Below are 26,118 nucleotides of genomic sequence, written 5' to 3'. Positions count from 1 at the left end.
CTAAACCCATCCCCCTTGAAAAGATTATGTCATGAGTTTTATCTCATACATTTATTTAAAGAAATAAAATAAATAAATTTTGAAAGCCCCCCCCCCCCATTACATGCCATATTAGATCATGCCATGTGGCTTTGTTGCTTTTGAGGCAATGCTTTCAAAATAAGTTACATTCTATGTACTTCTGCTTTATTTAAAGGTATGTGGCTAATATATGAGTGTTGTTATTGTGTGCCTTCAAGTCATTTCTAACTTATAGTGACCCTAAGGTTGTTCACAATAGTTTATCATAGAGCCGAAACAGACAGGCCAAAAGATGCAGCTTCCGGCTGCTTCAGTGGTGTGGTGTTTAGATGATGCATGCCCCCAAAGCATTCAGAAACCACTCCGAAGCCACATTGAGACAGCAAAAGCCAGCCTAAAAAGGAGTGGATTTACTCTTGATGCTGGCCTGTTGGGAACTGTTGTGGTAACCCACTTCAGGAGGCTGCTCCTTCCAGGCTGTCTGCTTCGGTCCCTAGTCTCTCAGCCTGAGTGGGAGGCAAAGGCAAACCTGCTCTGAACAAATCATGGGGTTTTCTTGGTAAGATTTGTTCAGAGTAGGTTGGCCGTTACCTTCCTCTGAGGCAGAGAGGTGCTCAAGGACTTGAACCCTGGTCTCCAGAGAAATAGTCCAGTGCTCAAACCACTACACCACACTTACTCTCATATATGGATGACTAATATATATTTAAGATGCATAGTTATTAGGATATATGTGTGTGTGAATGTGTGTGTGTTTGTTCTGATATTAACATTTTTACACCACAGAGAGTTCTTAAGTTACATTCCAGGTACTTCTGCTTTATTGAAAGGTATGTGGCTAATATATGAGTGTTGTTATTGTGTGCCTTCAAGTCATTTCTAACTTATAGTGACCCTCTCATTTGAACTACAAAATAGTAAAAGGAAGATATTAACAGCAATGGAGTTACAGCAGGAAAGGCTTAAGCCCTGTTCAAAATAAGTGGTGGAATTTCGAATCAATATGTGGATGAGGAGAAGGACCATACTGGCATGCCCTGTCTTCTGATATCTGTATGTACAGTGAGATCTCTGTAGGAGGAACTTAGAGCTATATATCTGAACACAGTTCCTTGGTTTGGAAGACATTCAGATAACGTGAACAGTTTCCTGTGTACAGTTGTTCACATAAAGTCTTATCTGCGAATACATTATATACACAAATATCAAGGGGTCAGCAACCCCAGTCCTGTGTTGATTTTGTTGAAACAGTGCTATTCAGCCCTTTACTAAACCAGTGTTAACGTGATTTAGAAGCTTAAAAATAGAAAGACAATGCTCTTAGTCTTAAATTTACTCATTAACCTTGTATTCAGATTAACCTACACATTTCTAAATGGGACCAATCATTATGAGCACCATAAAAAGTATTTAATTTCAAAACTGCATTAACATTATGTCTGTCCCACCAACACTGACATTAGTTGTCCTTTGAATTGTGGCATACCTGACACTTCTGAGATCTTTTCCTCCCTCTCATAAGAAATTTCCTCTCTCTTGTAAGAAATTTCCTCCTCTCTTTCATAGGAAGTCTCCTCCTCTCTTTCATAAGGAATCTCCTCTCCTTCTTCTTCCTCCACCTGTTCTTCCTCCACTTGTTCAGTCCATTTTGTCACTGTTGACATTTTAAAGAGGAGGTTATTTTCTTAACACTGCTATTAAGGGGTGCTATGTAACCATTCTTGTCAGTTTAGTTGTTACAAACATGCACACAAAGGACATTAACTGGATCTTAAACACAAAAATACACACACACAATGAATGCTTGGTATCAGTTTGAATTTTAAGAATGTCAGAACTTTCCCACTGCAGGTACAAACCAACAGCAAAGTAACTAAGTCAGAATTAAGCATTATAAAGGTATATCTGGTCTGCTAAGACTTTCTCCTAATCTGTGAGATCATGTGTTATTATTATGTCTTTATAATAGACAGTGCTCCTTTCAGATATTCGGATGCAGCATTAATGCAAGAAGGCCTTTGTATATTATAAATGCCCTGTCCATGTTGATTTATTTGCATATTGTATAAGAAGAGACAAAAATAATGGATTAGAACCACTAGAAGAAACCCCATTCTGGATTACAGATTCAAAAATTTTCTCCATTTACACAAACTCATCCAGAATTTGCACATATAGGGCCTGAACAGACAGGTCAAAATAAAGCTGCTTCGAGTCACTTTGGAAGTATGCTGTTTAAATGACACACACATCTTAAGAGGCCAGAAGCTGCGCCAAAGTTGTGCTCCAGTCCTTAAGACTAGAGCATGGCTTTGGCATGGTTTCCGGCCTCTTAGGATGCCTGCATCATTTAAATAGCATACCTCCAAAGTAACCCAAAGCAGCTTTATTTTGGCCCATCTGTTGGGGCCCATAGTTTGAATTGCCTTTCTCCATTGTTTATTCCAATACTGTAAAATGTCTTCTAGTAATACTTCCACAAGTTTTGAGAGAATGCAAGTACTGCATTTTTCCACTTGTTTCTTCAGGCCCAAGCCTTAAACTGGCATATGGACCTATCCTGTATCATCTTGGTCATGTTACAGGACTTGAGAAAATATACTTTCTCTGGGAATACTGTCTGGGTGCAAAATGCTCTAACATGTATAATTGTTTCAATACGTACAAACACAAACACAGTATTTTAACTATCTGTGTTAACAGGAAGATGTGAAGAGCAAAACAAGCAAACATTTGTTTAATGACAACCAAAAGATCCTCAAAATGATTAAGTCTCTCACAACTGCAATTACTTTCAAGATACCTTCAGGAGGAGCTTCTGCTCTTTTAGAAATGGAAACAGATACTTTTTCTTCTGAAACAAATACTTTCTCTTCTAAAACAGCTCTCTTTGGCACCTCGGGCACTTTGAAAGACATTAAATATGTGAAATTTTAACTGAAATAGGTAACATTCCTGACTAAAACGGATGTAATTCTTCTCTAAATTTCTTCCCACTGCAAGAAAGTCTTCAAAAACCATAGTTTTCAAAGGCTATCTATAATTTGGGACTTGTACAATTTGGGACAATGTGCAAAATTCACATGTGATTGTTTTGCAAAGAAAATAATATTTTTTGTGTGTGCAGGAAACTGCATTTTCTGAGCAGAAAACAATATTTCTGTGCAAAAACATTAAGTTGTATTCAGCACAGAAGATACTGTTTTCTGTTCAAAACAACCACATGTGACTCTTGTGCAAAATACGTCTCAAACTGTGAAGATTCTTGTCAGACACATTTTTAGACCATTTAAAAATATTTTCAAATATTCTTTCCATCGCTACTGACTGACGATTAAGGCAGGTTCTTTGAAGATATTTATCTAAGAATTGATGCAATCAAAACACACAAAAATGACAAGTAAACTGCATATTCTCTTTAACAAGCAACATTTTTTTTTAAAAAAAGCTAATATAGTATCACAAAACAGACACATAAACAAACCCTGCCTCCACCCTGGCAACACAAGGATATCTTGAATTGTTATTAGTATTATGACACCATGCAAAACAGAGAAATTATGATCAACATAAAAGACAAAAGAAGAAGCTCCTTTAGACAATAGAATTATTGAAGCAGTGTCCAAGGAATAAAGAAAGAACGAACAGAACATACCTCTGGTAGGAGGAGCTTCCACTTTTTTGGGAACGGCAACAGCTACTTTTTCTTCTGAGATAACTTTCTTTGGTACTTCAGGCACTTTAAAGAGATCATTCATTTTTAGAATTTCCAAAGAGACAGGCGTAAGAACAAAAGTACTTAAATTAAAATTTAAATTATAGTGAAGAGATTTGAATATTTAAAAAGACATCTAGGACATCACACACATGGGTGATCTGATTTTATTCCATTATGTTTTGTTTCAAAGGAAGATAGCATACCTTTTGCTGGAGGAGCCTCTTCTCTTTTCCGTAGTCGGGGTACTTTTTCTTCAGGTACTTTTAATAATTTTAAAAGAAGCATATATAAGAATATGTAGAGACTATCATTATAATTACAATCAAGATCATCAACATCCACAAGCATGTACTGCATAAGACACAAATTAAGTGTGGTGTGACTAGACACACATAAAACTGAGAAGAATGACAAAGAGAGGGATAAAAGAATGGTAAGACAGCCCACCCACCCGAATATCCAGATGTTAATCTTGTACCTTTGGCTGGGGGAACCTCTTTTTTCTTTGGGACAGGAACTTTCTCTTCTGGAACTGCTCTCTCCGGAACTTTAAAAAGATCAGGTTTAACAATATTAAATTCTAATATTATTAATCAAAGTGAAGTGGGATCTGCTTTTCTCAATGTGTGAGATCACTAAAGTACATTGGAATTGGACACTTTAATCACAGCTAAACTGCTGAACATATACATGAAATAACGCAAGGGTGGCATTATTAATGCACCTATTAGAAGTTTCAGACCATTGTGTTTAATCAAAGACTTGTGAAGATTTAATTTAGCAACAACAATATAGAGAAACAACAATTACAACATAAAAACATAGATATGGAGTTGTTAAGTTGTTCAGATTTGTTCACAAGAAAGGTCAGATACAGTAAATGGTATTTGAAATAACAGTGAAGGAAAGCTGCTTATCAGCTATGTTATCATACCTTTGGCTGGTGGTTCCACTTTTTTAGGAATGGGGGCAGGTACTTTTTTCTCAGGGACTGGCTTTGGTACTTCAGGCACTTGAAAGATATTAAAACCAGATTTTCAGAATCACATCAGGAGTGGTATATGATGATCAAAAACACCCAGTTGTTAGTGATTACACAGAGACATGGAGGAAGAGATTACAGTTGTTTGCAAAGAAATGGCTCGGCCCAGCTTCCAGAAGCTGCTCTGGATAACATTCCCAGCAGTTACCAGTTCTCGCATCCACATAAAAATAGAAATTTCCATCCTAGCTCTGGTAGCTCGATAGAGAACAACAGACATATACACTTATGGTAACTCATAAATAGGATAACATAGTAAGACAACACACAGAAGATATTGGGAACTCTCATTGTTAGATAAGTACCTTTAGCTGGTGGTGCCGCCTCTTTCTTGGGAACTGCAACAGGTTTTCTTTCTTCTGGAACAGGTTTCTTAGGTACTTCTGGCACTTTATTATTGTTAAAAAAAGGTGTTTTAGTATTTGGAAATCTTATTTGGGATTCAGAATCCAAAGATTCCAAAGAAAGCACAGAAAAGTTAAGATGCAAGATAAATAACAGATGAAAGCATCACAATAAATTGTCTGTGTCAACAGAAAAAGCCAGGGTAAAGTTTTATGCTGCAGTCAAAAACATAGCTGCAACATACAAGCATCCTACAGACATATGCATTTCTGTAATAATGTGTCTTGATTAGTAAATGCTTTACAAAGTATGCAGACATAATAATCACAATATCATACACATAGAAAACAGTGTTAGTTGTGTTACAAAGTAAAATGTAGCCAATTATTATTTGTTTAGTGTACATGTGTCTACACATATGTGTCTCCCACATACACATTTTGGCCTAAATCCTGTTATTAGTAATGACTAGAGTAGATCCATTGAATCAATAGGATTTACCTACTCACCAGTCAACAACTGATTGAATGGATCTACTGTAGTTGGGACTAACCAACAGAAGATATAGCAGTCTTTGTTTGCAGAAGACAATAAAGTTATCTAAGTAACATATGGATGGATACATATCTGGGGAATGCAAAAGAATTACGATAAGCAAGATGCTTTTCTTATAACAACTGATATACCTTTAGCTGGTGGAGCCTCTACTTTGGGAGGAGGGGCAGGTTTTTTCTTTTCTGGAACTGCTTTCTTTGGCTCTTCTGGAACTATAAAGATACACAGGTATAAAAGTTTATCAAAGTCCTAATGGCTTAAAGTAATTCATAACACAGACAATAAATCAACTCCAATTAAAATCCCCCTTTTGCACCAAGAGAAGAAGAAGCACCAGACTGTGCAGAAGGGCCCAGAAAGAAAAGAATACTTAACGCCACATGACCTGCTTATGTGAAGGTTTGGCCAACAGTGGTCACCAGCCAAGCCCTTTTAAACCTGCCCAAATCTCACTCCAAGTCTCATGGGACTTGCCATCATTAATGATACTTCCTTGCAGGCTGACTCCAGGAAGTTGCTTGGCATTGCCTGGAGCATCAGTGGGTGGCCAAAAAGACTCACCACAATATGAACCCCTTCAGATGTGTCGGGGGTAAGCCCTTGTATCTAACAAAGGAAATTATATTTATTAAATATTAGCCCATGGTGTCAAGTATGCTATTAATATTTAAATTTTAGTAATAAACCATTTGGGGTGGCCCTGTAATTATCTGGAAAAATATGCTACCAAAACAAGAAACAAGTTTGAAGTAAACTTATTATTTTGTATAACATACTCACCTTTAGCTTCTTTCTTGGGAACAGAAACCAGAACTTTTTCTTCTGCTCTTTTACGGACTTCAGGAACTTTAAAGATATTAAGTTTGGATTTATCAGATAACAGTGATTACTAAGAGTATTTCTCATACTACTCTAATGCTACATGTTGAAATTCATAGGGTGTTTGCTAATTTATTAACAGATTTAAATATAAACACTCAGAAAACCAGGGATAGGTGAACAAGGATTCAAAATAATTACAGCGACTACTATTTCTGTTAATAAGAAGTTTAGGTGAACTCACATATTATATATATATATATATATATATATATATATATAGAGAGAGAGAGAGAGAGAGAGAGAGAGAGCGCAAACTGAATGGAAAAAGCTACCTTTAGGTGGTTTAATTTCAGGAACTTCCACATGGAACCTTTCTTCATCATATTCATCAGGTTCTTTAAAAGAGAATTGTGTGATTGAAAATTTGTATTTATTCTACATAACATTGGAATGTAACACACAAATCTATTTAGATGTCTAATGAAAATGTAGAAGAGTAGGAGCCAGAATCCCTCCTGCTGTCCTCATTCCCAGTCCCCAAGTGTCCACTTTCCACAGAGAGGTTTTGTGTGTACAATTTACATGTGCTTATGTTCTATTTATAAAATCTCGTTCTCTGAAAAAGGCAAGATTAGAAACAAGAAAAATAGGTACAATCCTAACTTTCACTATTACATATATTTATTGATGATCTAAACCGTACAAGTTTTTCAGAAACTTGGGGAAGGATCAACAAGGGTGTACAAAACACCGCTACACCAATGAAGCTTACTGCAATTAAGCTTTAGATGAATTTACATATACAAATAGGATAAAACTGATACAAAATAAGACTATAATAACCTACCTTCAGCTGGATATTCCACATAAGAGCTGTCCTCTTCATACTCCTCAGGTTCTGTAAATAGAATTGAAATATTTTAAGTTGAACTGGCGCTCCATTTTAGATTATACAGTGGGCTATTGATATCTGTTGGGTTCCAGGACAGTAGCCCTTGGATACCAAAATATGTGGATTCTCTAGTGACTAATCCCATTGTATACAATGGCATAGTAAAATGGCATCCCTTGTATAAAATGGCACAATAAATGTTTGATTTGAGGAACTGAAAAAAATATTTTCAAGCTGTGGATAGTTCAATCTGTGGATGCAGAATCCATGGATATGGAGGGCCAACTGTACTGAAGTGGTACATAAAATAATGAGAGCCAGCAGGGTGTGGTGGTTTGGACATTGGACTATTCCTTTGGAGACCAGGGTTCAAATCCCCACTCAATCATGGAAACCCACTGGGGGATCCTGGGCAAGTCACACTTTCTCAGCCTCAGAGGAAAGCAAAGGCAAACTCATCTCTGAACAAATTTTGCCAAGAAAGCCCCATAATAGGATTGTTTTCAGGTGATCTTAAATCAGAAAAGACTCCAAGGCACACAAGAACGACAAACATAAAACAATGACAAATAAATGTATTGGCAACCCAATCCCTACTATAGTACTGCCTCAGTCATGAGCTGTACTTATGCTTATGTGCATGAGTTCAGTTGCCTCCATTCTTGCATGCTGAAGAATGCTTATGAGTGTTTGATTTACGTGCCAGTAAAAAAAAAGAGTTAACTGCTCTGCCTGGAGAGTTCCCTGTAGCACAGTATTGTATCCACAAAATACCAATGAATCAAGACAAATATTTTCAATAGGCACAATTTTCACACAAGACTAGATGGCAAGTTGAGAAGAGAAGTGAAAGATATTAGTAGCTACCTGAATATGTATATTCTTCTTCCCTCTGGTATGAAACGGATACCTTTTCTTCTGAAATAGTCCATTTTTGTTCTGTTGGAACTTTAAAGGCAAGAATTCACTTCAGTACTTTTAAATTTTAAAAAAATCTGTAAATAATGAAACCTCTTGTGAGGTTTGGACACACACATATTACATACAGTGTACTAAAGACTAGTGTAAGGATGTGAAATAAAAATCATTATGCAGAAAACATATTTGAGGCCAGAAAGGGTAAATGGCCTAATAAAAATATTTAAAAATAAATAAAAAGAAAGTATAAATGGCCTGAAAACATCTTTTAGTGTTAATCTTCCAAGAAGAAACAAAATACATGCTATTTTCAAAGAACCACCAAGAAAATAAGACTAGTGGACAATACAGATACAGTTATGAACACACACAAGATGTTATATTTAATTTTCATTTACTTTTTAGAAGAATACAGAAAATATTTAAAAGATAATTCGGGAAGGAATTCCATGGGCACAATTCTTAACTTTGTAGATTCAGTGTCCACTGAGTCTTCATAGGGCTTAACAAACACATGTTACTCATCACCCTACTTGAAAGCATAGGAACTCTAAAGGGAAGGTGGACTTCACGAGTCGTTCTAATAGCTGACTATATACTGAAACATTTTGCTTCATAAGCCTTTTGTTCTTTTCAATGTTCTATTGTCCTGTGTTTATGAGTTGCATAGCATATTGATAATGATTTTCATGCCCAAGGTAAGTGTAAGAGGATGTAATTTTCTTAAGTGCATAGGAATCTGGTGATGTCTACTGCATAATTCACTGTCCCTGCATGGATGAGCATCATGCCCCTGCTAATTTTTAGTGAGACTAAGGAGCAAAACAGACCACCCTGGAGGGTCGTCTTGAAGCCACTCCTTCCAAAGATGAAGACGGCAACTTCACACCGTAGCTCCAATCTGCCTCATTACACTGGCAAAAAGCTGGCTTTTCCTGCCCTGCTGCAGATGAAAGCTGGCTTTATTGTTCTCTGGTCGTGTGCAGTATGTAAACGCCTCACTGCCAAAGCTCCCAGAAGCTGGCTCATGTGTTGGTAGCTGGAAGCTGGCTTCTGAGCATGCGGTGTCAAAACAGCATGCTCTGAAGCTGCCCAGATGGTGGCGCAAACGGGCAGCCTGTTTCACTCCTAATGTCAGAGCAGAAATGGTTGGGGAAAAGTGTGGCCACTGGGCACAGCACAGAATAAACATGGCTGGACATGCATGTACAGAAACAACTGTTAATCTTTCATAGTAATGGCACGCACACAGTACATATTTGTAAAGAGAGGAAATTATGACATTTTGTACCTTTTCTTTCTATAACTTCCTCATGGATCAGCTTCCGTGCAGGTTTTTGGGGTGGAACTTCAGGAGCTTTAAGGATATGAATAGTTAGTCCTAAGCATGTTAAAGACCCCCAAAAACTACCCTCTTAACTATAGCATGACAAATTTTACGATTTTTTTTCAATTGTATACCAAAAAAAAAAAAAAAAAGGTGCACGTGGCTATATCTGATTTCTTTTCTTTATAACTCATCATAAGCCTTGCACATGTATGCATTTTTATAGGATGCTGTGCTCTGTTCCATTGCTAAACACAGAAGATACAAATATTTCCACATATTAACAACTAAAAGGTATTGAGTCCCTCAGTTATGCCTAGAAATACATGCAAATAACTGCACACATGAAAAAGCATCATGTTTTTAACTTCCTCCCCATAATATTAATTTTACTCTTTTTTTACCCTTAAAGTGTAGTGAATATTTAGAAATATAGAAACAAACAAAATCAGTTTTAGAACACATGCTTTACATATAGAACACTCCAGGCTCAATCTCAACTAAGCAGATTATCATACCAGCAAAACAAACAAACTAACAAACAAAAACCGGGAGCATAGCGGTATGCTCCTGTCAATAATGCATCATAACTTGAAGATTAATCACAAAATTTCATGATTATCCTGTGATTATTCCATGAATAAAGAGGAATTCTAGCACTGCTTTTTATTCATGGGGATTTTCCCGCACAATATTGATGGGAGCATATTGCTATGCTTCCATCTTTTTTGCTGGTGTGATAATATCCTAAAAGTTTCAGGGAACAATTAGGAAAGATGTATGATTGTGTCTGACTGACTTTTGTATTATGATTATTTGTACTTATTCATTATCTTTCTTTTTAACCTTTTAAAGAGAGTCTTACAGAGTGATTTATTAGCTTTGTTGCATTCATTGTATTGCCTAATGTATTGTATCTATACATTTTTATTATATTTTTATTCTTATTTTTATATATTGTACTCTCATGTTCTCTTATATAACTCTTATTTAGAATTCTACACAGAGTTTTATATAGAATTTTATCTTGTTTTTTTATTTTGTATTGTGGTACCTTGAGATGGCCTATGGACTAACCAATAAATATTGATTGATTGATTGATTGATTGGTATTAGGAAAGATGCTTCCCTAAAATCCTGGTGAGACGCAAACAAATATATTAAAACGTACTGGGCTAGATAGGCTAATACTCTGATCGTACACTTTAAGAGCACTCTAAGTACTTATGAAATCATGGGGTTTGCAATATAGTTAAGAATTCTAAAAACCAGATAAGATCTTTGGATAAAAGAAAGGATATAAATATGTGAATCAATAAATAAAATAAATAAGTTACATATCCTAGGACTCCTTAGGATGTAATTAGGGCAGCAAAAGTGGTATCAAAATGCTATAATTTTGTAGTGGAAAAGTAGCACTATTGGTGTAAACCAGATGATTAAATGATGTTAACTTAAAGAGATGGTTCCCTTTAATGTATTTTGTTCAAAAATACCTTTAGCTCGTTTAAGGTGTTCTTCTTCCATTCTCTGAGTAGTTCTTTCAACCTCTTCAGTTACAGGTTTTCGAGTAACTACAGGGGATTTAAGACATTCCACATTAGCCTGGAATCAGTTATTTCAACATGCAAATTACTATGATTTTTAGCATGGAATGAACATGATTTTTCTATCTTGCTGGATTTCACTTTAAGAACAGCATTTCTTGTTCCTGGAATTTCTGAGATAGACTCTATCTATCATTTTAATGGTCTGCTCTCTGTTTTTCTCCTTTTTTGAGAGAGAGAAAAAGGTCAAGTGCCTCCCTTCCCTCACATAACAACTTTTTTTTTCTTTCTTTCTTTCTTGGTAATATGCAAACATACAGAGATGCATTTTAGTGATTTATCAGAGGAACAAAAAAAGTTGCATATACTTTGATGGTCGTTTGTCTGTCCCCTCCCCCCCAACATCTATATGTGTTTGTGGGGGGGGGGGGAGTTCTTCCATTAGTGCAGTAGTTTCCAAACTGTGCTCTTTAATGGATTTTGGACTTCAGCTCCCAGAATCCCAGACTATTGGCCAACATGGCTGAAGCTTCTGGGAGCTGAAGTCCAAAATATCTTAAAGGGCACAGTTTGGGGATCACTGCATTAGTGGATGCCTTGTAACAACCACTACCCTCTACACTACAAATGTAGCAACCAATATTTCCCCACCCTAAACACCCTGGAAAGATCACACATCATTCAGGGAAATTCTGGGGAAGAGAAAAGGACATGGTGTTTGCCAGAATGTAGCCACTGCTGCATGGTTTCTAGTTCTAGAATCTAGTAAGCGTATTTCTTACGTATTTTGAAAATTCTCATGCTGGAGGTTCTGTTATGTTTCTTCTCCCCATCCATCAGTCTAAAATGTCCATGGAGTTTGTTTGTTTTCTATTTTAAACTAATGGGGAAGAAGGATTGGGATAAACTATTGAGTTGGCTGAAATCAGTAGCAAATTTTCCTAAGACTAAGCGTACTCCAACATCTCCCAGGGGTTTTTTCATTGCACTGGACCTCCATGGGGGCCGGCAGCAGGGTCTCTGCATTCCCTCTGAGTGACTTCTTGGAGGGAGCCTTATGAAATTTCACAGTGGCTCCAACCATCACAAGATTTGGAGTGGGATTTGAAGTGAAATTTTGCCCCAAACCACATGTAAATCTTGCGGGACCACAAAATCGCTTGAGATTTGCAGTGTGATTTGCCAAGCCTATAAAGGTCTGTGCTTGTGGTTGCTGCCCATTTTCGGGCTGGTCTTAAGACAGACAGCACCCTCTTACTGTTATCCTCTTACTGTTATGTGCTACTCTACAGAGCTCCCTGACTACACAGGTACTTTTGGAGAAACAAGACAAAGCTTAAAAGACCCCATATGCATTCAACAGTTTGGAACCCTGATCATGAAAAGTTGTTAACAAATTCCTCTTTTGGCTCCTTTACTATTTATATAAACTTAGCAAAGTCTCTGGATGTAAATTCTCAGTTAGGGCCATTATCCACTGCAGAAATAATGCAGTTTGATACTACTTTAGCTGTCATGGATCTATCCTATGGAATCCTGGAATTTACAGTTTATTGTGGCAGCAGAGTGCTCTGAGAAAGAAGGCTAAACATCTCAAAAAACTACAAATCTCATAATTTCATGAGCCATGGCAGCGAAACTGCATTAATTCTGTAGTGTGGGTGCAGGCTATATCTTTCTTGCATGCAAGGACAAATAATTACTGTAGTTTTCTCTCTGCTGCAAGAGAAATATTTTTCATAGTATTCTCTGTATTCAAACATCCCAAAGTGTTCTGGAGGATTTTTCTGGTAGAAAAACACACACTAAACTCCTACTTTTCTTGTGCGTGCGCGCACACACACAGAGGTTTCTGCAGAGAAAACACTGTACAGAAACTTTATTTTCTGTGTTTAAAGTGTGTTTTGTACAAAAAACAAACAAACAAACACCCATGTGTTTCTCCACACAGAAAAATCCTTTGGGACACTTCAGGACATTCCCATACTGCAAGAGAACTGCACAAAAGTGTAGCCGCTCTGTTATTGTTCTTGATAGGAGTTAAGGATGGTCAGGAAATCCATTTTTCAACCAGGAAACAAATAATAGACAATATTCTTTCTATTTCTAGACATGCACATGAAATAATGATTGTGAGAATTTGAAATGAATCATGCTGTGACACCAGAATAATAGCTAGTGAAGCGCTGTGATATGGTGGACTTAGATGAACTAATGGCATTGATGGAAGACAAAACACTAAATAGATATGAAGAAGATTGGAAAGGTTTGATAAAATTCTGGAAACAAAGTTAGAGATAATCAGCAGTACTTTATTTTGGAGGCTAACTGGCAGCTACTTGAAATACTCATTCACCCTATTCAATACATTAATTCATATAATTATATAATATGTAACACATTAGCATCTATATTGTTCTTGGTTATCTTAGTTTTTGTACCTCCTCATTATATTACTACAAGGTTGAATATCTGAAAAACCTATTTTTGTTTTATTGTTAGGATGAATTGTGGATTGAATAGATATGGAATAATGATTAGAAACCTCAAGTACCACATTGAATAATTATAAAAGATATTACAAGTGAGTTGTAGAAAGTAGAAGGGAATAGTTTGGATAAAGGAAAGGGAATTATTAAGATCACAAGAAATCAGCTCTGTGAGGGAGGGAACTCAAACATGGATTTATCAACTAGAAGGGGATGTAACATGGAAATGAAGGTTAGACTATATGGATTTGTATATATCCTAATCATTAACATCTTTTATGCTACTGTGTAATCAGGCTTTTTAAAAGTTATTAAAATATTGATTTAAAAAGAAATGGATCGTGCTGCATTGAAAAATGTTGTGATACCTTTCTGTACAATGACTTCTTTCTTTTCTGCCTTCTTGGCTGAAATTTCTGGTGGTTTTCGCCCTGGCACCGGTTTTCTTGGAACCTCAACCACTGTGAAAGAGACAATGTTGCTATCAGAACTATGCAGAGGTGATGATTAACCATGGAGAATTCACCTTTAATAGCTCAGGCCAGTTAATAGATCAGTTTGATTAGGCATGATCTTAATTATTTTACTTTATTTCCTTTTTGCCCTGGCTCAAGGTATTTAATGGCAGTTAAAGAAAACATTTAATTTAATCACAGATTATATCCATTCAGCATCTATACCAAACTATCTTAGAAATACTTCACTTAATATCAACGTTGCATAACTATAGCAGTGGTTGATCATGAGTGACATTAACACTGGTGTAATTTTGGTTTAAGTATGATTCACTACTGACCATCATTTACTTAAATACTGTAGACTCTTTATGCACAGTCACTGTTGAATGACTGTTATTTAATTTTTTCCATGATCTACCCTCACTTCAAAAAGAGATCATGCATGGTAAATCTGAACATACTAAACTTTGACAGCTAACTGCTGCCAAAAAAAGAAAAGAAAAGAAAAGCCTGTAGAAAAAGCAGTGACAGCTTTTCTAATCATTATCACCCACTCCCAAGAGGTCAGTAAAACAAAAGATACAAGGTAACCACAGAAGGAAACAAAAATAACATAGAGCAGATTGTTGATATTCTTAAAGAAATATACCTTCTTCATGATATACTTTTTTCTCATAAGTTACTCCTCTTTCTTCGTATGCCCATTCCTCTTCTCCTTCCTCGTAACCTTCTTCTCTTTCATAATATTCATGTTCCTCTCCATAGTCCTCTTCCCATTCTTCATATGCTTCTTTATGAACCTCATAGATTTCTTCCCTTTTCTCATAAACTTCTTCCTTCTTCTTAGCCACAGCAACTGCCTTCACTTCTTGAGGTTTCTTTGCAGGGACTTTAATAAAAAATAATGTTTGCATTTATTGTTAATAATATTTGCATTATCAGGAGATCCATTACAAATGGATTAATAAAGACATGAACTCCAAAGCACTACATGTGCTAGTCTGAGCTATGAATCTGATTTGAGTAGTAGAGGAGTTTCAGTGCTATGTCATGGCAACAGCAACTTTATTGTCTGAATGGTATTTATTATAGCTTATTGCTGGATGGACGGACAATATTTTATCTGCTCAGTGAAAGAAATTATGATATCTGTATTTTGTAAATAATGTTAATAAATTTGTTTCTGTGGATAATTAATTTACTCAGTAAACACCTAGTATGGTGACTAATAGCCCCAAATACCTTAAAGGCACCCGATTCTGTCTGATCCTGGAAGCTAATCAGGGTCAACCCTGATTAGTACTGGGATAGAATACCAGGTGCTGTAGGCTATATGTCAGAGGAAGGAACTGTCAAAGTCACCTCTGAGTAGTCCTTGTCTAAGAAAACCCTATGAAATTCATGAGGTCACCATAAATCAGCAAGTAACTAAAAGCACAGGCACACACATGGTAATTAATAGGAGACAAACTCAGAGAGTACGTAAATGATGAACAAATCAAGGATATTTATATTAATATTATCAGGATAATCTAGTAAAGAGATCGCCAGGATTATCTTTGGCTAAGTAAGGTGAAATGATTGAATGGACGTTAAAACAATTGAAAGGGAAATGAAGAATCACACCATCACGCTTTTAATAATCAATTCAATATGATTTCCTTCCTCTTGTTTCCCCACCCCCATGCCCTCCTGCACTGAATGACAACATAAGAGTTTAAAGTGAGCAAAAGATTCCTTGCCTGCCTTGCTTATGAATAGATTCATGTTCACAAAAGTCTGGAATCACTTTATTGAAAGGCCAGAGGCTTCTTACCAAGAAGAAAGCAATGGTAACAGAAAAAGCCAGGGTTTTCCCCCTATCAAAGCTCAGTGACAAAATTGGCAGCCCTGACATCAGCACAGTTGCAGACCATTTCAGGTTCTGGAGGCACAAAAAAGACTTTGGGATGGTGCCTGCCCATGTTCTCTGTGCACTCACTACCACCCCTGAAACTTCCCAAGGAGTTAACAATGACAGAAGCATGTCTGACTTGCAAAAACCATGCTACTATTTTGCTCTTATCCACATTGAAATAATATTTTTTTCTTTATAAATAAGTTTTCTACTATTGGAAGCAACTTTTTGATACTACCTTTAGGAGGTGCAGGTTCCTCGGGAGGTTTTGGAACAACCTTTTTGGGGACTTTCTGCAAAACTGGTTTTTTAACCACTGTAAAAAAAGAGGAATAAAAATCAACTAAACACTTGGCATGTGGAAATATACTGTATACATGTTCTAGATAAAAAAAATCTGTTATATGCATGTTCTAGATAAGTAATGCTGTGATACCTTTTTCCTTTTTCTTCTCTTCTGGCATTGGAATGATGATAGGAAGAGCAGGAATTTCTTAGAAATAGAAATAACAGATTAGAATAATAGAATAATAAATACACAATCATGGCCACAGTTCTAAACTACTTTGTTGCCACAGTTAACAGGAGCACTTGTAATATAAATCTTACCTTCAGTTGGGACTTCAACTGGAACTGCCACTCTAGCATCCGGGACATCTGGAAAGCCATTAGACAAGGTTAATTAATTTGGTTTTAACTTATGGACTGAAAGGATATTAATTCTCCAAGTATGGATCTTCCTGTACCCAAATATCAAAGTCTGGAAGTAATTCATTACAAAGAATTATTTTGCTTGCCACTAGTTAAAATCACCTCCTAGAGAGGAGCAGTGTATTCCATTTGCAGTTTAAGTGGCTCAGTGGTTAAGATGCTGACACTTGAGAATCACAAGGTCGGCAGTTCAAGACCCAAGTGCCACATGAAGGAATGAGCTCCCATCACTAGTCCCAGCTTCTGCCAACCTATAACAGGGATGAGCACCTTCCCCTACTATCTTGTCAAAGGGGAAACTTTTAACTTTCTAATCATTTCCAAACTGCAGTTTAGTAATGTTTTTGTCACTTCCTGTTGTGGTGAGCAAGGAGTGCTTAAATATGTGAGGGTCCAGTAAGCCCCCTATGTTTTACTTAGAGCAGTATGGAACCCTTTACAATGCCAGCAACTTCACAAAAATTAAAAAGTCTAGAGCAATGTGATAACCCTAGTTATGTCAGGGTGTCACACTTGCTGTGACATGTCCTGCAGTAGCCACAGCATTACATTGCTCTAGTCTATAGACATTATGCACTTCTCCGACCACATGATAAACAACGCTGTAAGAAGAGATGGCAGTTTGATGGTCTCCTAGGCACAGTACGTCAAGACATCGGGTCCTGGTCCACAGCCATGACTTGGTTTATTGGGAGGCATGGCAGGCCTGAGGTTATCTGTTTGGGCTCACCCATGTCTGTGAAGTGCTATCACAGTGAAGGAGGAGCCTCCGGTACAGTGGCTGTGGCCTCTTTCACTTGAGGAGCACACAGGGCCACCTCTTGAAGTGTTGTCTTTTGTCTTAACCTGGGCTCAGTTGGCTATGAGCAATTTTACCACAGTGGTGTTGCTCAATAGGAGGAGCCTATGGTGGAGTGATTGCTGCCTCTTTTGTTTAAGGAGCACATGGGGCTGCCTACTGAAGTGTTAGTCTTTCACCTTGGTGGGAATGACTTGGGCTTGCTGAAGGGTAAGGCTCTCATCTTCCATGCTTTACAACATTTTCATTTATTCAGAAGTGGCCTGAGGTTTTATTGTTTGGTGTGTCAGACTCCCAGGCCATATTTGGTGGGGCAAAGGTAACCCAAGATGTCTCAGCCATGTCCGGAGGCAGGTCATTTATGCAAATGCCTTGGTTAATAGTCACTTTCTTTCTCATCCGGTTATAGTTCTCAGATCCCCTGAGCTCTGCAGGGCTGATGGTATTATTTTTTGTCTGAAGGCAAGGGGGATTTTTCTTGAGGATTTGCAGAAGTGGATGAGGGCTATGCTGGCTGGCTGGTGTGGGAAAGAAACTAAGCAGTTTCTTCTCCTTGGCAGATTATGGGGGGAGAATTTATTAGATCAGTGTATACCTTGACATCCTTTTGGTAAAGGGCTGGGCTCTGGAACTGCCTCTATGGGTCATGGGACCTAAGGGGATGGAAGAGTATGCTCTTGGGGCTGAAGAGTATGCTCTGAGTGTTTACTCTCTCTTATGAAGTCTTGCAACTTGTGGGGGAACCCACTAGGCTTGCCTTCCAGTATACTACTGGAAGGCAGCAACTAATGGTTTTTGGATTGTCCCTGGGGTCAGGTGTTTCACCCAATGGAAGGCTGGGGAGGTTAGTCATAGTTTGATGCCTGGGCCTCAGTTGGACCTGCATCAGGTTGCTGTCCTCTGCTTTGCCTGGCCCTAGATCCAAGTTAAGTTAAATAGGGTATAGGTCAATAAAGTGGCCCATATTCAAACCATTTACATCTGTCTGTCATGGTTGGTCATCAAACTACTCTCTAGATTCTCTGAACACATCTGCAAAAACTGCTGCTCATTTAAGAACATGAAGAACCTCTTTGCTATATCAAACACAAAAATAATATATGACGCAAATGACATACATAATTATTATTTTTTACCTGGAGGCTTGACTTCCAGCTTAATCTCTGCAAGAGAAGAAATAAAATTTGTAATTTGGATTGTTGCCTTCAAGCACATTATTTTAGCCTTACTACATTTATAGGAAGAGATCACATACTGACCTTTTGTAGTCAGGTAAAGTTCAGCTGTGCTTCTGGCTTCACCTCTTGGCTCAAGGCGAGCAATTACAGAATACACTCCTAAATTTTTTTTAAAAAAAGGTAATTTAGTGTATGTTTTTCCTGGAAGTTACAGAAAAAGTCACAAGAAATGAAGAAGAAAAAACTCTTCAATCTTACCTTCATCATCTGCGGTAACATTGTGGATAGTCATGTAATGGCAACGGCCTTCACTTCTAAAGCTGTACTTATGACTTTCCCTGAGTTCAATTTTCCCTTTATACCATGTGACGACTGCATCATCAAAAGACACTTCACACTCAAAGGTTGCAGACTGGTATTCGCTCACCACTATATTCTGAATGGTCTTTGTAAACTGAATAGGTTCCGCTGTTTGTTTTTTTTTTTTGAAAGAAATGTGGAAAACATTAAAATTATTCCTTTCTATTTATTTCTTGCTTACAGAAAGTTTTGCATGTGGGCATGACTCTGTTCAAATCATAACAAGCAAATTAATTACAAAGAAATTAAGAGAAAAGAGATGCAGCATTCCACAACACTAAGATCATTAACTGGGAATGGATCTAAATAATAAGACAGTTGACAAAGAACTTTACTGTGGATCAAGAGAAGCCACAAAGACAATAGGATAAAGGAAAGTCTTTTGATATTAGTCAAAGTTAAATCATAAGAATGACAAATGAAGGAATAAATAAATAAAGTTAAAATATCAGTCATCATAGAAAACAGTTACAAGAATGTTGGAAGAAAAAGGAAGCTAAAAATATAATAAACTTTGGACATCTAAGAAAAAAGGATGTACAGAAAAATTGGCTTGAGAGTGTTCCCTGTCATCCTTCTTTGCTTTGCTCTTTGTCTTAGTAACATTTATTCTTGTTATAATATATATATTGCTTTACGCACCTTCAATTGTGAGGTCAGCGGTTGTTTCTAGTTGGTCAAACCTGCAGGTGTAGCGCCCCTGGTCTTCTGTTCTGACATCCTTGATAATGAGCCTGTGTACCTTTTCTGAAACTTCTGTGGAATATCTTCCTCCTATTTTAATGGCCTTTCCATTTCTGAACCATTGGGATTTTGCATTTGGAACAGAGAACTGACAAACCAAAGAGCATGTAAAGCCTTCCTTGAGTGCAGTATCACGCAGATGTCGTTCAATTGCAGGTTCTGTTAGCAGGTTAAAGTACACATTTTAGAAAATGCCAAGTAGAGACTACTTCAAACCATAAGTTACTATAAAATAGAAATGTTACACTTACCAATTACAGTAAGCTTGGCACTTGCAATATGTGGTCCACAAACCACCCTGTAATTCCCTTGATCTCCAAGCTGACAATTCCTTATTTTAAGTATGTGTCTGTCACCTTCAATTCTTATATCATATTTGTTGTTAGAATCCAGTTTTTCTGTGCCTTTGTACCAGGACAGCTTGATTTCTGGATAGTTTATTTTAATCTCACATTCAAAGACAGCATCTTCATCTGTTAATACAGTCTTATCTTCAATATCTCTGATCAGAGTAATGGGCTGAAAAACATGTTTCATATATCTGAATATCTTTTCCAAAATACAGAGCATGCTGTGTAATAATTATGTAAACATCTAGCATCAGTTTTAGGAACATACAGCCGTAATTACCTCTGTCTGTGTAAGCCGTTGCTGAATAAATGATACAAGTTCATCAAATTCTTGTTCTTCCCTTCTTGATCTTTCTGTTACTTCAATCTCCTGTTGAAATAAAGACCAAAATGAAAAAACAAAACAAAAAACAAAAACCTTTTATCCTTTTATCTTTTCAAGTTTGGAAAACCTCATTAACCTAATATTGCTGTGTGCAACCACTGGAGATTTAATATTGTTTACCCACAAGATAGTGCAACTGCAATCCTTCTGAAATGTCAAAAATGAAATAAAGGAAACAGAAGTGACCCCCTCCCCCTGCAAAGCTTTCCAAAGTTTTTAAAACTACTCATTTATTTTCCTGTTCCCCTCCAAACAACTTGGACTATGTGCATCTCATCTATGGACCAGTTATTCATATCCTCTGGAAGAACACTGAGGACAGTTATGAAAGTACAATACCTGTTTCATAGCCAGAAAGAGCCTGGCCAAAATTTCAGTCAAGCTTTATTGGGATAGTTATTGGAGACAAATTTACAAAAAAATGCCCCAGAAAACCATGGAAGTACGTGAAATACTCTGAACTTTTCTTCTCTTCATGTTTTTCAGGGGATGAACGCCCCCTACAATACTGAGGAGTCTCAAGGATCATTAATAAATGCTAAGGAGGATTTGTTCTAAATAGTAATTATGCTTCTCAAACGCTTCTCAAAGGCAGTAACAGAGTAACATTTTTTTTAAAAAAAAGTACTTCAAAAGAAATGTAAATAATGATATTTACCAATCTATGAGTTTCTTCTTCTTGACTTTGTTTAAGCAGTTCAAAAGCTTGGAGGAGACCTCGGAAATCTGTTATTCCATACATACGAGCATATTTCTCATATTCTTTGGGATCTACATTTTTTAGAAGTTCCATGATATCAATGGCCTTTTCTTCCTCATCTTCCTTCTTCTTGGTTGGAGTTCTATAAAATATCCAACTTTTTAGTTAAGCAAATGGATATCAATGCTCCCTTTCTTACACTCTTTGTTAAATGGTTTGATGTTATCAAATGTATATATGGTTCTATAAATTTGCATCCTAATAAACTATTAATAGCCAAAGGACTCTTATCATGCAAGCTTACAGATGTCTATTAAAAAGAATGTCCCATAGGGCTGGATTCAATTAACAAATGAGCTCCTTCTGCACACGAAAGGCACCAAGATCCAGAACTGGCTTTCCAAAGGAGGAAGATGTCAGAATTGTTGTTGGTTTGTTTTCTTTCCTGAAACCTTCACACTTCTCTGGAGAATCACTTCAGAGAAATTTTAGGAGTCACAGGGTGGTGGTGGAGGAGGAATTAGGAAAGGTTACCTTCCCAAACCCTTCTTCTGTAACCTCTTCCATTAGTGCATTCAGCTAAATGGGCCTTATCCCTAGGTAAGAGAGTAGCAGACTGCAGCTTTAGCTGTTCAAATACTCCTCACTATAAAGGAAAGTTTTCAAATGCAGTCCTGTATCCATCTACCCATTTTACTGATTAGGTCTTTCTTCTGAGCAGACATATGTAAATTGGTTCTGTTCATGTTAATATTTACTATAACTTACATCTTTTTACATACTGTGATGTTGGAGATCTCAAAGTTAAACTTTGATAGTGTCTCTTTAAGGTTTTTCTGGCCATGAAAGAACATTTTAAATGTTATGGCTTTTTAAAACAGCATGTTTAGAGCCATCACTGCTGGGTTTCTCTCACACTGTGGTAGAACTATTATTAGTCCTAAGTACAATAGACCAGCTCAGTCAGTCAAGTTTACTCATACATTGACTCATTTTCCAATAATGAACATTGTGGCTTTACTATAGTAGGGCCTAACCAATAGAATTTATACCACAGTTTACCTTCTTTTTATTTTAAAGTAATGCATGTCATTCTCCTTAATTTAGAGACAGGATCAGTTCATGAATTAAAACTAATTAGTACAACATTCTTTGTCTTTAGTACTGAAAAGGCAAAATAATACTTCATGTCATACAACCACAATATTTACCACAATATTGTTTGATCAGTTAGAGACTGTAAGAAGAAATAGGTAGCACAGTATTAAGCATGTCTGTTCAAACCAAAGTCTCAGTGAGTTAAATGGAACATTTTATTAAGCATGCTTAAGATACAACGTCAGTTATAATCTGCACTTTTTCAAATAAGGAGATAAAAATCAAAGATAAAAATCACATTCTTCGAAAGATTTTATTACTTACTTTTTCAGTTTTGCTCTAAGATCACCCTCAATTACTTCTTGTTTCCTTTCCTCAACCTGGAGATTGGCAGTACTGTCAACTTCACCATGTTTATTGAAAGCCACACATCTATATTGTCCAGAATCCGTTTTTGTTGCATCCTTTATTTCCAGCTTGGCTTCATCTCCTTTTTGTTGGATAGTAATGCGACCACCTTGGTTTAGTTGTCTCCATTTTCCTTTCATCCATTTCACATTGGGGATGGGATCACCACCAACTTTAGCAATGAATGTTGCTACACTTTCTGGTGGGGGGAAAAGTAGTGAAGAAAATATCTGTCACAGGCTGAAGGAAACAATAGTCAGTTTGGCTTGCCAAATGCAATAGATATGAAACACAGTGTAATTCTAAAAATGGACTTACTTTCCAGTATAGTGATACTTTGAGGTTCTGAGACAAAATAAAGCTTTCCATCAGTTGGTGCTTTCTTGGCTGCTGGAACAGCTGCTGGTTTTTCTAGAAAGCAAATTGGTGGAATTGAGCAACCAAGTTCAAACTAAGTAATTACCAACCATATCATGGATACTATGCTTTGAATTTTAATTTTTACAGCATTTAGACAATCTATACATAGGTGTATAAGAAATATGGAAAATAAATATATAGATAAAATATCTAGATAAAATATCATTGACCCAATACAGCAAACTCTGTCCAGCTCATATAGTCATTATGCATGATTTTATTTTTTATATACGGTGGATCTGCTATATATTTATATATCTGCTGAGGTTTGATTCCAGCACTCACCATAGATACAAAAATGCATGGATGCTCAAGTACACGGTATATTCAGTGATGCAGTAAAATGCTGTCCCTAAAGTCAAAGTATGTTTTTTGGATATTTTTTTTTTAATTCAAGCTATGGATGGTTAAATCCCTGGATGCAGAATCCGTGGATATAGAGGAGTGACTGTACTCATATACTGTACGTGTGTGTGTATGCAATGTACAACTATTAATATTCAGTAACGTATGTATCCCAGTAAGAATTAGCTGAGAGAAAGCTTTGAACTGAGTGGTTCTTACTGGTGTGGTAGACAATATCCTGTGTTGCCATGTTGCACATGAATATTCAAGTCATATACATAGCACATGATGGAGCAGTGAGCCCAACAAGAATTATCAAATGTATAACAGGATTTGCTAAATAAACTGATAGTACAGTTCTGAGTTGTCATTAGTTTACTTAAAAATTCAGTTTCACTTTACCTTTGATTGTCACTTTTGACTTGGAAGAATCACTGCCAGCTGAATTTGTAGCTTTGCATACATACTCCCCAGAATCAGTTTTAGTAACTGCTTGGAGTTCTAAAAGTGCAGTTCCATTAGCAAAGCTCAAGCTGCATTTATCAGATGATCTCAGTTCCTTCCCAGCTTTTAGCCACTGGATTCTAATTGGCTGTGATCCCCGGACATGGCAATTGAGCTGTAAGATTTTGCCTTCATCTGTTGTCACTGGTTTAAGAGGCTGATCAAATACTGGTGGCTCTTTGGGTTCTAAATGTCATCCAAAATAATAAAAGTAAGAACAAGAAAAGAAAAGTGGTTAGGGAACAATTTGTCTTCAGCAACAAGTTTGGAGAAGAATGTTATGCAATTTATTCTTATGCAGGCATTCCATTTTCCCTGGTATGGATTTTATAGCCAATAAGCTGTTTTGCAAGAAAAAGAGATGTCTATAGCGATATTACATCAAAATGGAGATGTAAAACTTGCATACTTTTAGTGCAACATGCAAAGATAATATTTTAAATGAAGTGAAAGAGAGCTATATAAGTGTTTTCGAAAGTATCAGCTGCGCACACACTATCACTGCCTTATGACAGCTACAAACTTAAGATGCTATTGTTTAGAGGGAAGCCATTTCAAGCATTTTAATAAATACTATGTGAATAGCTGTTCTATGTAAAAAAACAAACATACAATCATCTATCATCACATCTGGCAATTACACAAACACCTTGAGTAAAGAGAACACTCCTGACTTCTGAAATGATAGTCAATGCATTTAGTTAAAAAAATCTTTTCAGACATTTTCTGTTCACAGCAGAAATTATAATGCAGTTGGTTATGACAAATGAAGAGAATACTTAATGGCCTCCAGTAAAAACAAGCACTGCATTGCACTTGAGCAATTTTTGTTGTTGTTAACTGCCTTCATGTCCATTTCAACTAATATGAAGTGGGAACTCTATGAATGAGAGACCTCCAAATCACCCTATCAACAGCCCTCCTCAGGTCTTGCAGATTCGGGCCTGCAGCTTCCCTGATTGAGTCTGTTCATCTCTAGTACAGTCTTCCTGTTTTCCTGTTCTTTCCTACCTTACATTATTGTCTTTTCTAGTGAGTCATGTCTTCTTGTGATATGTCCAAAGTATGACAGTCTCAGTTTAGTCATCTTGGCTTCTAGGGAGACTTCAGGCCTGACTTGCTCTAAGACTCATTTATTTGTCTTTGTAGCAGTCCACACTATCTGTTGAATTCGCCTCCAATACCACACTTCAAATGAGGTGACTCTCTTTCTGTCAACTTTTTTCACACTCCAGCTTTCACACAGAAATTAGAAATGTGGTAGCATGGACAATTTCAACTTTAGTATTCAATGATATATCTTTATACATCAGGATCTTATTTAGTTCCCTTACAGGTGTCCTTTCAAGTTCCAGTCTTCTGATTTCTTGACTGCACTCTCCATTTTGATTAATGAATGAGCCAAGATGTAGAAAATGCTGAACTATTTCAATGTCTTCATTGTCTGCTTCAAAGTTATAGAAATAATCTGTGTTCATTATTTTTGTTTTCTGAACATTCAACTGTAAATCTTCCTTTACACTTTCTTCCTTGACTTTATTCAGTAATCATTTCAACTCTTTGCTATTTTCTGCTAGTAGTATGATGTTATCTGCATATCTTAAAATGTTGGAGTTTGTTCTGTCAGTTTTCATACCACCTTCCTGTGAGTCTAATTCTTCTTTAACTATGATATGTTCAAAGTACAAGTTAAACTGTTAGGTAATAAAATGCAGGCTTTTCTGAAGCCCTTGCCAATTGGAAACAATTCCATTTCTCCATTTTCTGTCTCTTGTCCTGAGTATGGGACAATCAAATATTGTAGCATGCCCACTTCTTTAAGAGCAATCCATAGTATTTCATGACCCACACAATGAAATGCTTTGTTATAATCTTGAGCAATAAAGAACATTTAATGAAAGACAAGGAAAATATAATTCCCCCATGAAGCTTAAAAATCATTTTTTAAAAAAATCCAAATGTTTTTTTGCAGAAATAATTGATGCTCTACCCTATTCAGACATGCATGCTTTATTATGTTGCATTACTGAAGATGTTAGTCAACAGCATATTTTAATGACAGAAATCTCAAGACATGAAATCATT

At 36.7% G+C, this 26,118-nt stretch overlaps 1 protein-coding gene across 1 annotated transcript in view; it reads right to left on the bottom strand.

Annotated features, from left to right (window-relative positions):
• Positions 1–26,118, bottom strand: part of TTN (titin) — a 317,246-nt gene that overhangs the window by 164,945 nt on the left and 126,183 nt on the right. The window contains exons 99-127 of the mRNA XM_089523020.1: positions 23,932–24,219; positions 23,083–23,175; positions 22,681–22,963; positions 21,217–21,400; positions 20,454–20,543; positions 20,075–20,342; positions 19,722–19,982; positions 18,978–19,187; positions 18,801–18,878; positions 18,678–18,704; positions 16,641–16,688; positions 16,468–16,524; positions 16,270–16,347; positions 14,784–15,023; positions 14,045–14,137; positions 11,137–11,214; positions 9,605–9,670; positions 8,263–8,343; positions 7,351–7,401; positions 6,836–6,898; positions 6,462–6,527; positions 5,813–5,893; positions 5,087–5,170; positions 4,674–4,751; positions 4,218–4,286; positions 3,943–3,999; positions 3,677–3,760; positions 2,825–2,926; positions 1,508–1,675 (exon numbers count right to left, since the gene is read on the bottom strand). Coding sequence (XP_089379146.1) covers positions 1,508–1,675; positions 2,825–2,926; positions 3,677–3,760; positions 3,943–3,999; positions 4,218–4,286; positions 4,674–4,751; positions 5,087–5,170; positions 5,813–5,893; positions 6,462–6,527; positions 6,836–6,898; positions 7,351–7,401; positions 8,263–8,343; positions 9,605–9,670; positions 11,137–11,214; positions 14,045–14,137; positions 14,784–15,023; positions 16,270–16,347; positions 16,468–16,524; positions 16,641–16,688; positions 18,678–18,704; positions 18,801–18,878; positions 18,978–19,187; positions 19,722–19,982; positions 20,075–20,342; positions 20,454–20,543; positions 21,217–21,400; positions 22,681–22,963; positions 23,083–23,175; positions 23,932–24,219 — 3,426 coding nt within the window. The remainder of the gene's footprint in view (positions 1–1,507; positions 1,676–2,824; positions 2,927–3,676; positions 3,761–3,942; positions 4,000–4,217; positions 4,287–4,673; positions 4,752–5,086; positions 5,171–5,812; positions 5,894–6,461; positions 6,528–6,835; positions 6,899–7,350; positions 7,402–8,262; positions 8,344–9,604; positions 9,671–11,136; positions 11,215–14,044; positions 14,138–14,783; positions 15,024–16,269; positions 16,348–16,467; positions 16,525–16,640; positions 16,689–18,677; positions 18,705–18,800; positions 18,879–18,977; positions 19,188–19,721; positions 19,983–20,074; positions 20,343–20,453; positions 20,544–21,216; positions 21,401–22,680; positions 22,964–23,082; positions 23,176–23,931; positions 24,220–26,118) is intronic.

The sequence above is a fragment of the Sceloporus occidentalis genome, unplaced genomic scaffold (assembly GCF_023333645.1).
Source record: "Sceloporus occidentalis isolate IW3139 unplaced genomic scaffold, rSceOcc1.0.p SCAF_4, whole genome shotgun sequence".
Taxonomy (NCBI): domain Eukaryota; kingdom Metazoa; phylum Chordata; class Lepidosauria; order Squamata; family Phrynosomatidae; genus Sceloporus; species Sceloporus occidentalis.
The sequence above is the reverse complement of the archived record's forward strand: the minus strand, read 5'-3'. Positions and strand labels throughout refer to the sequence as shown.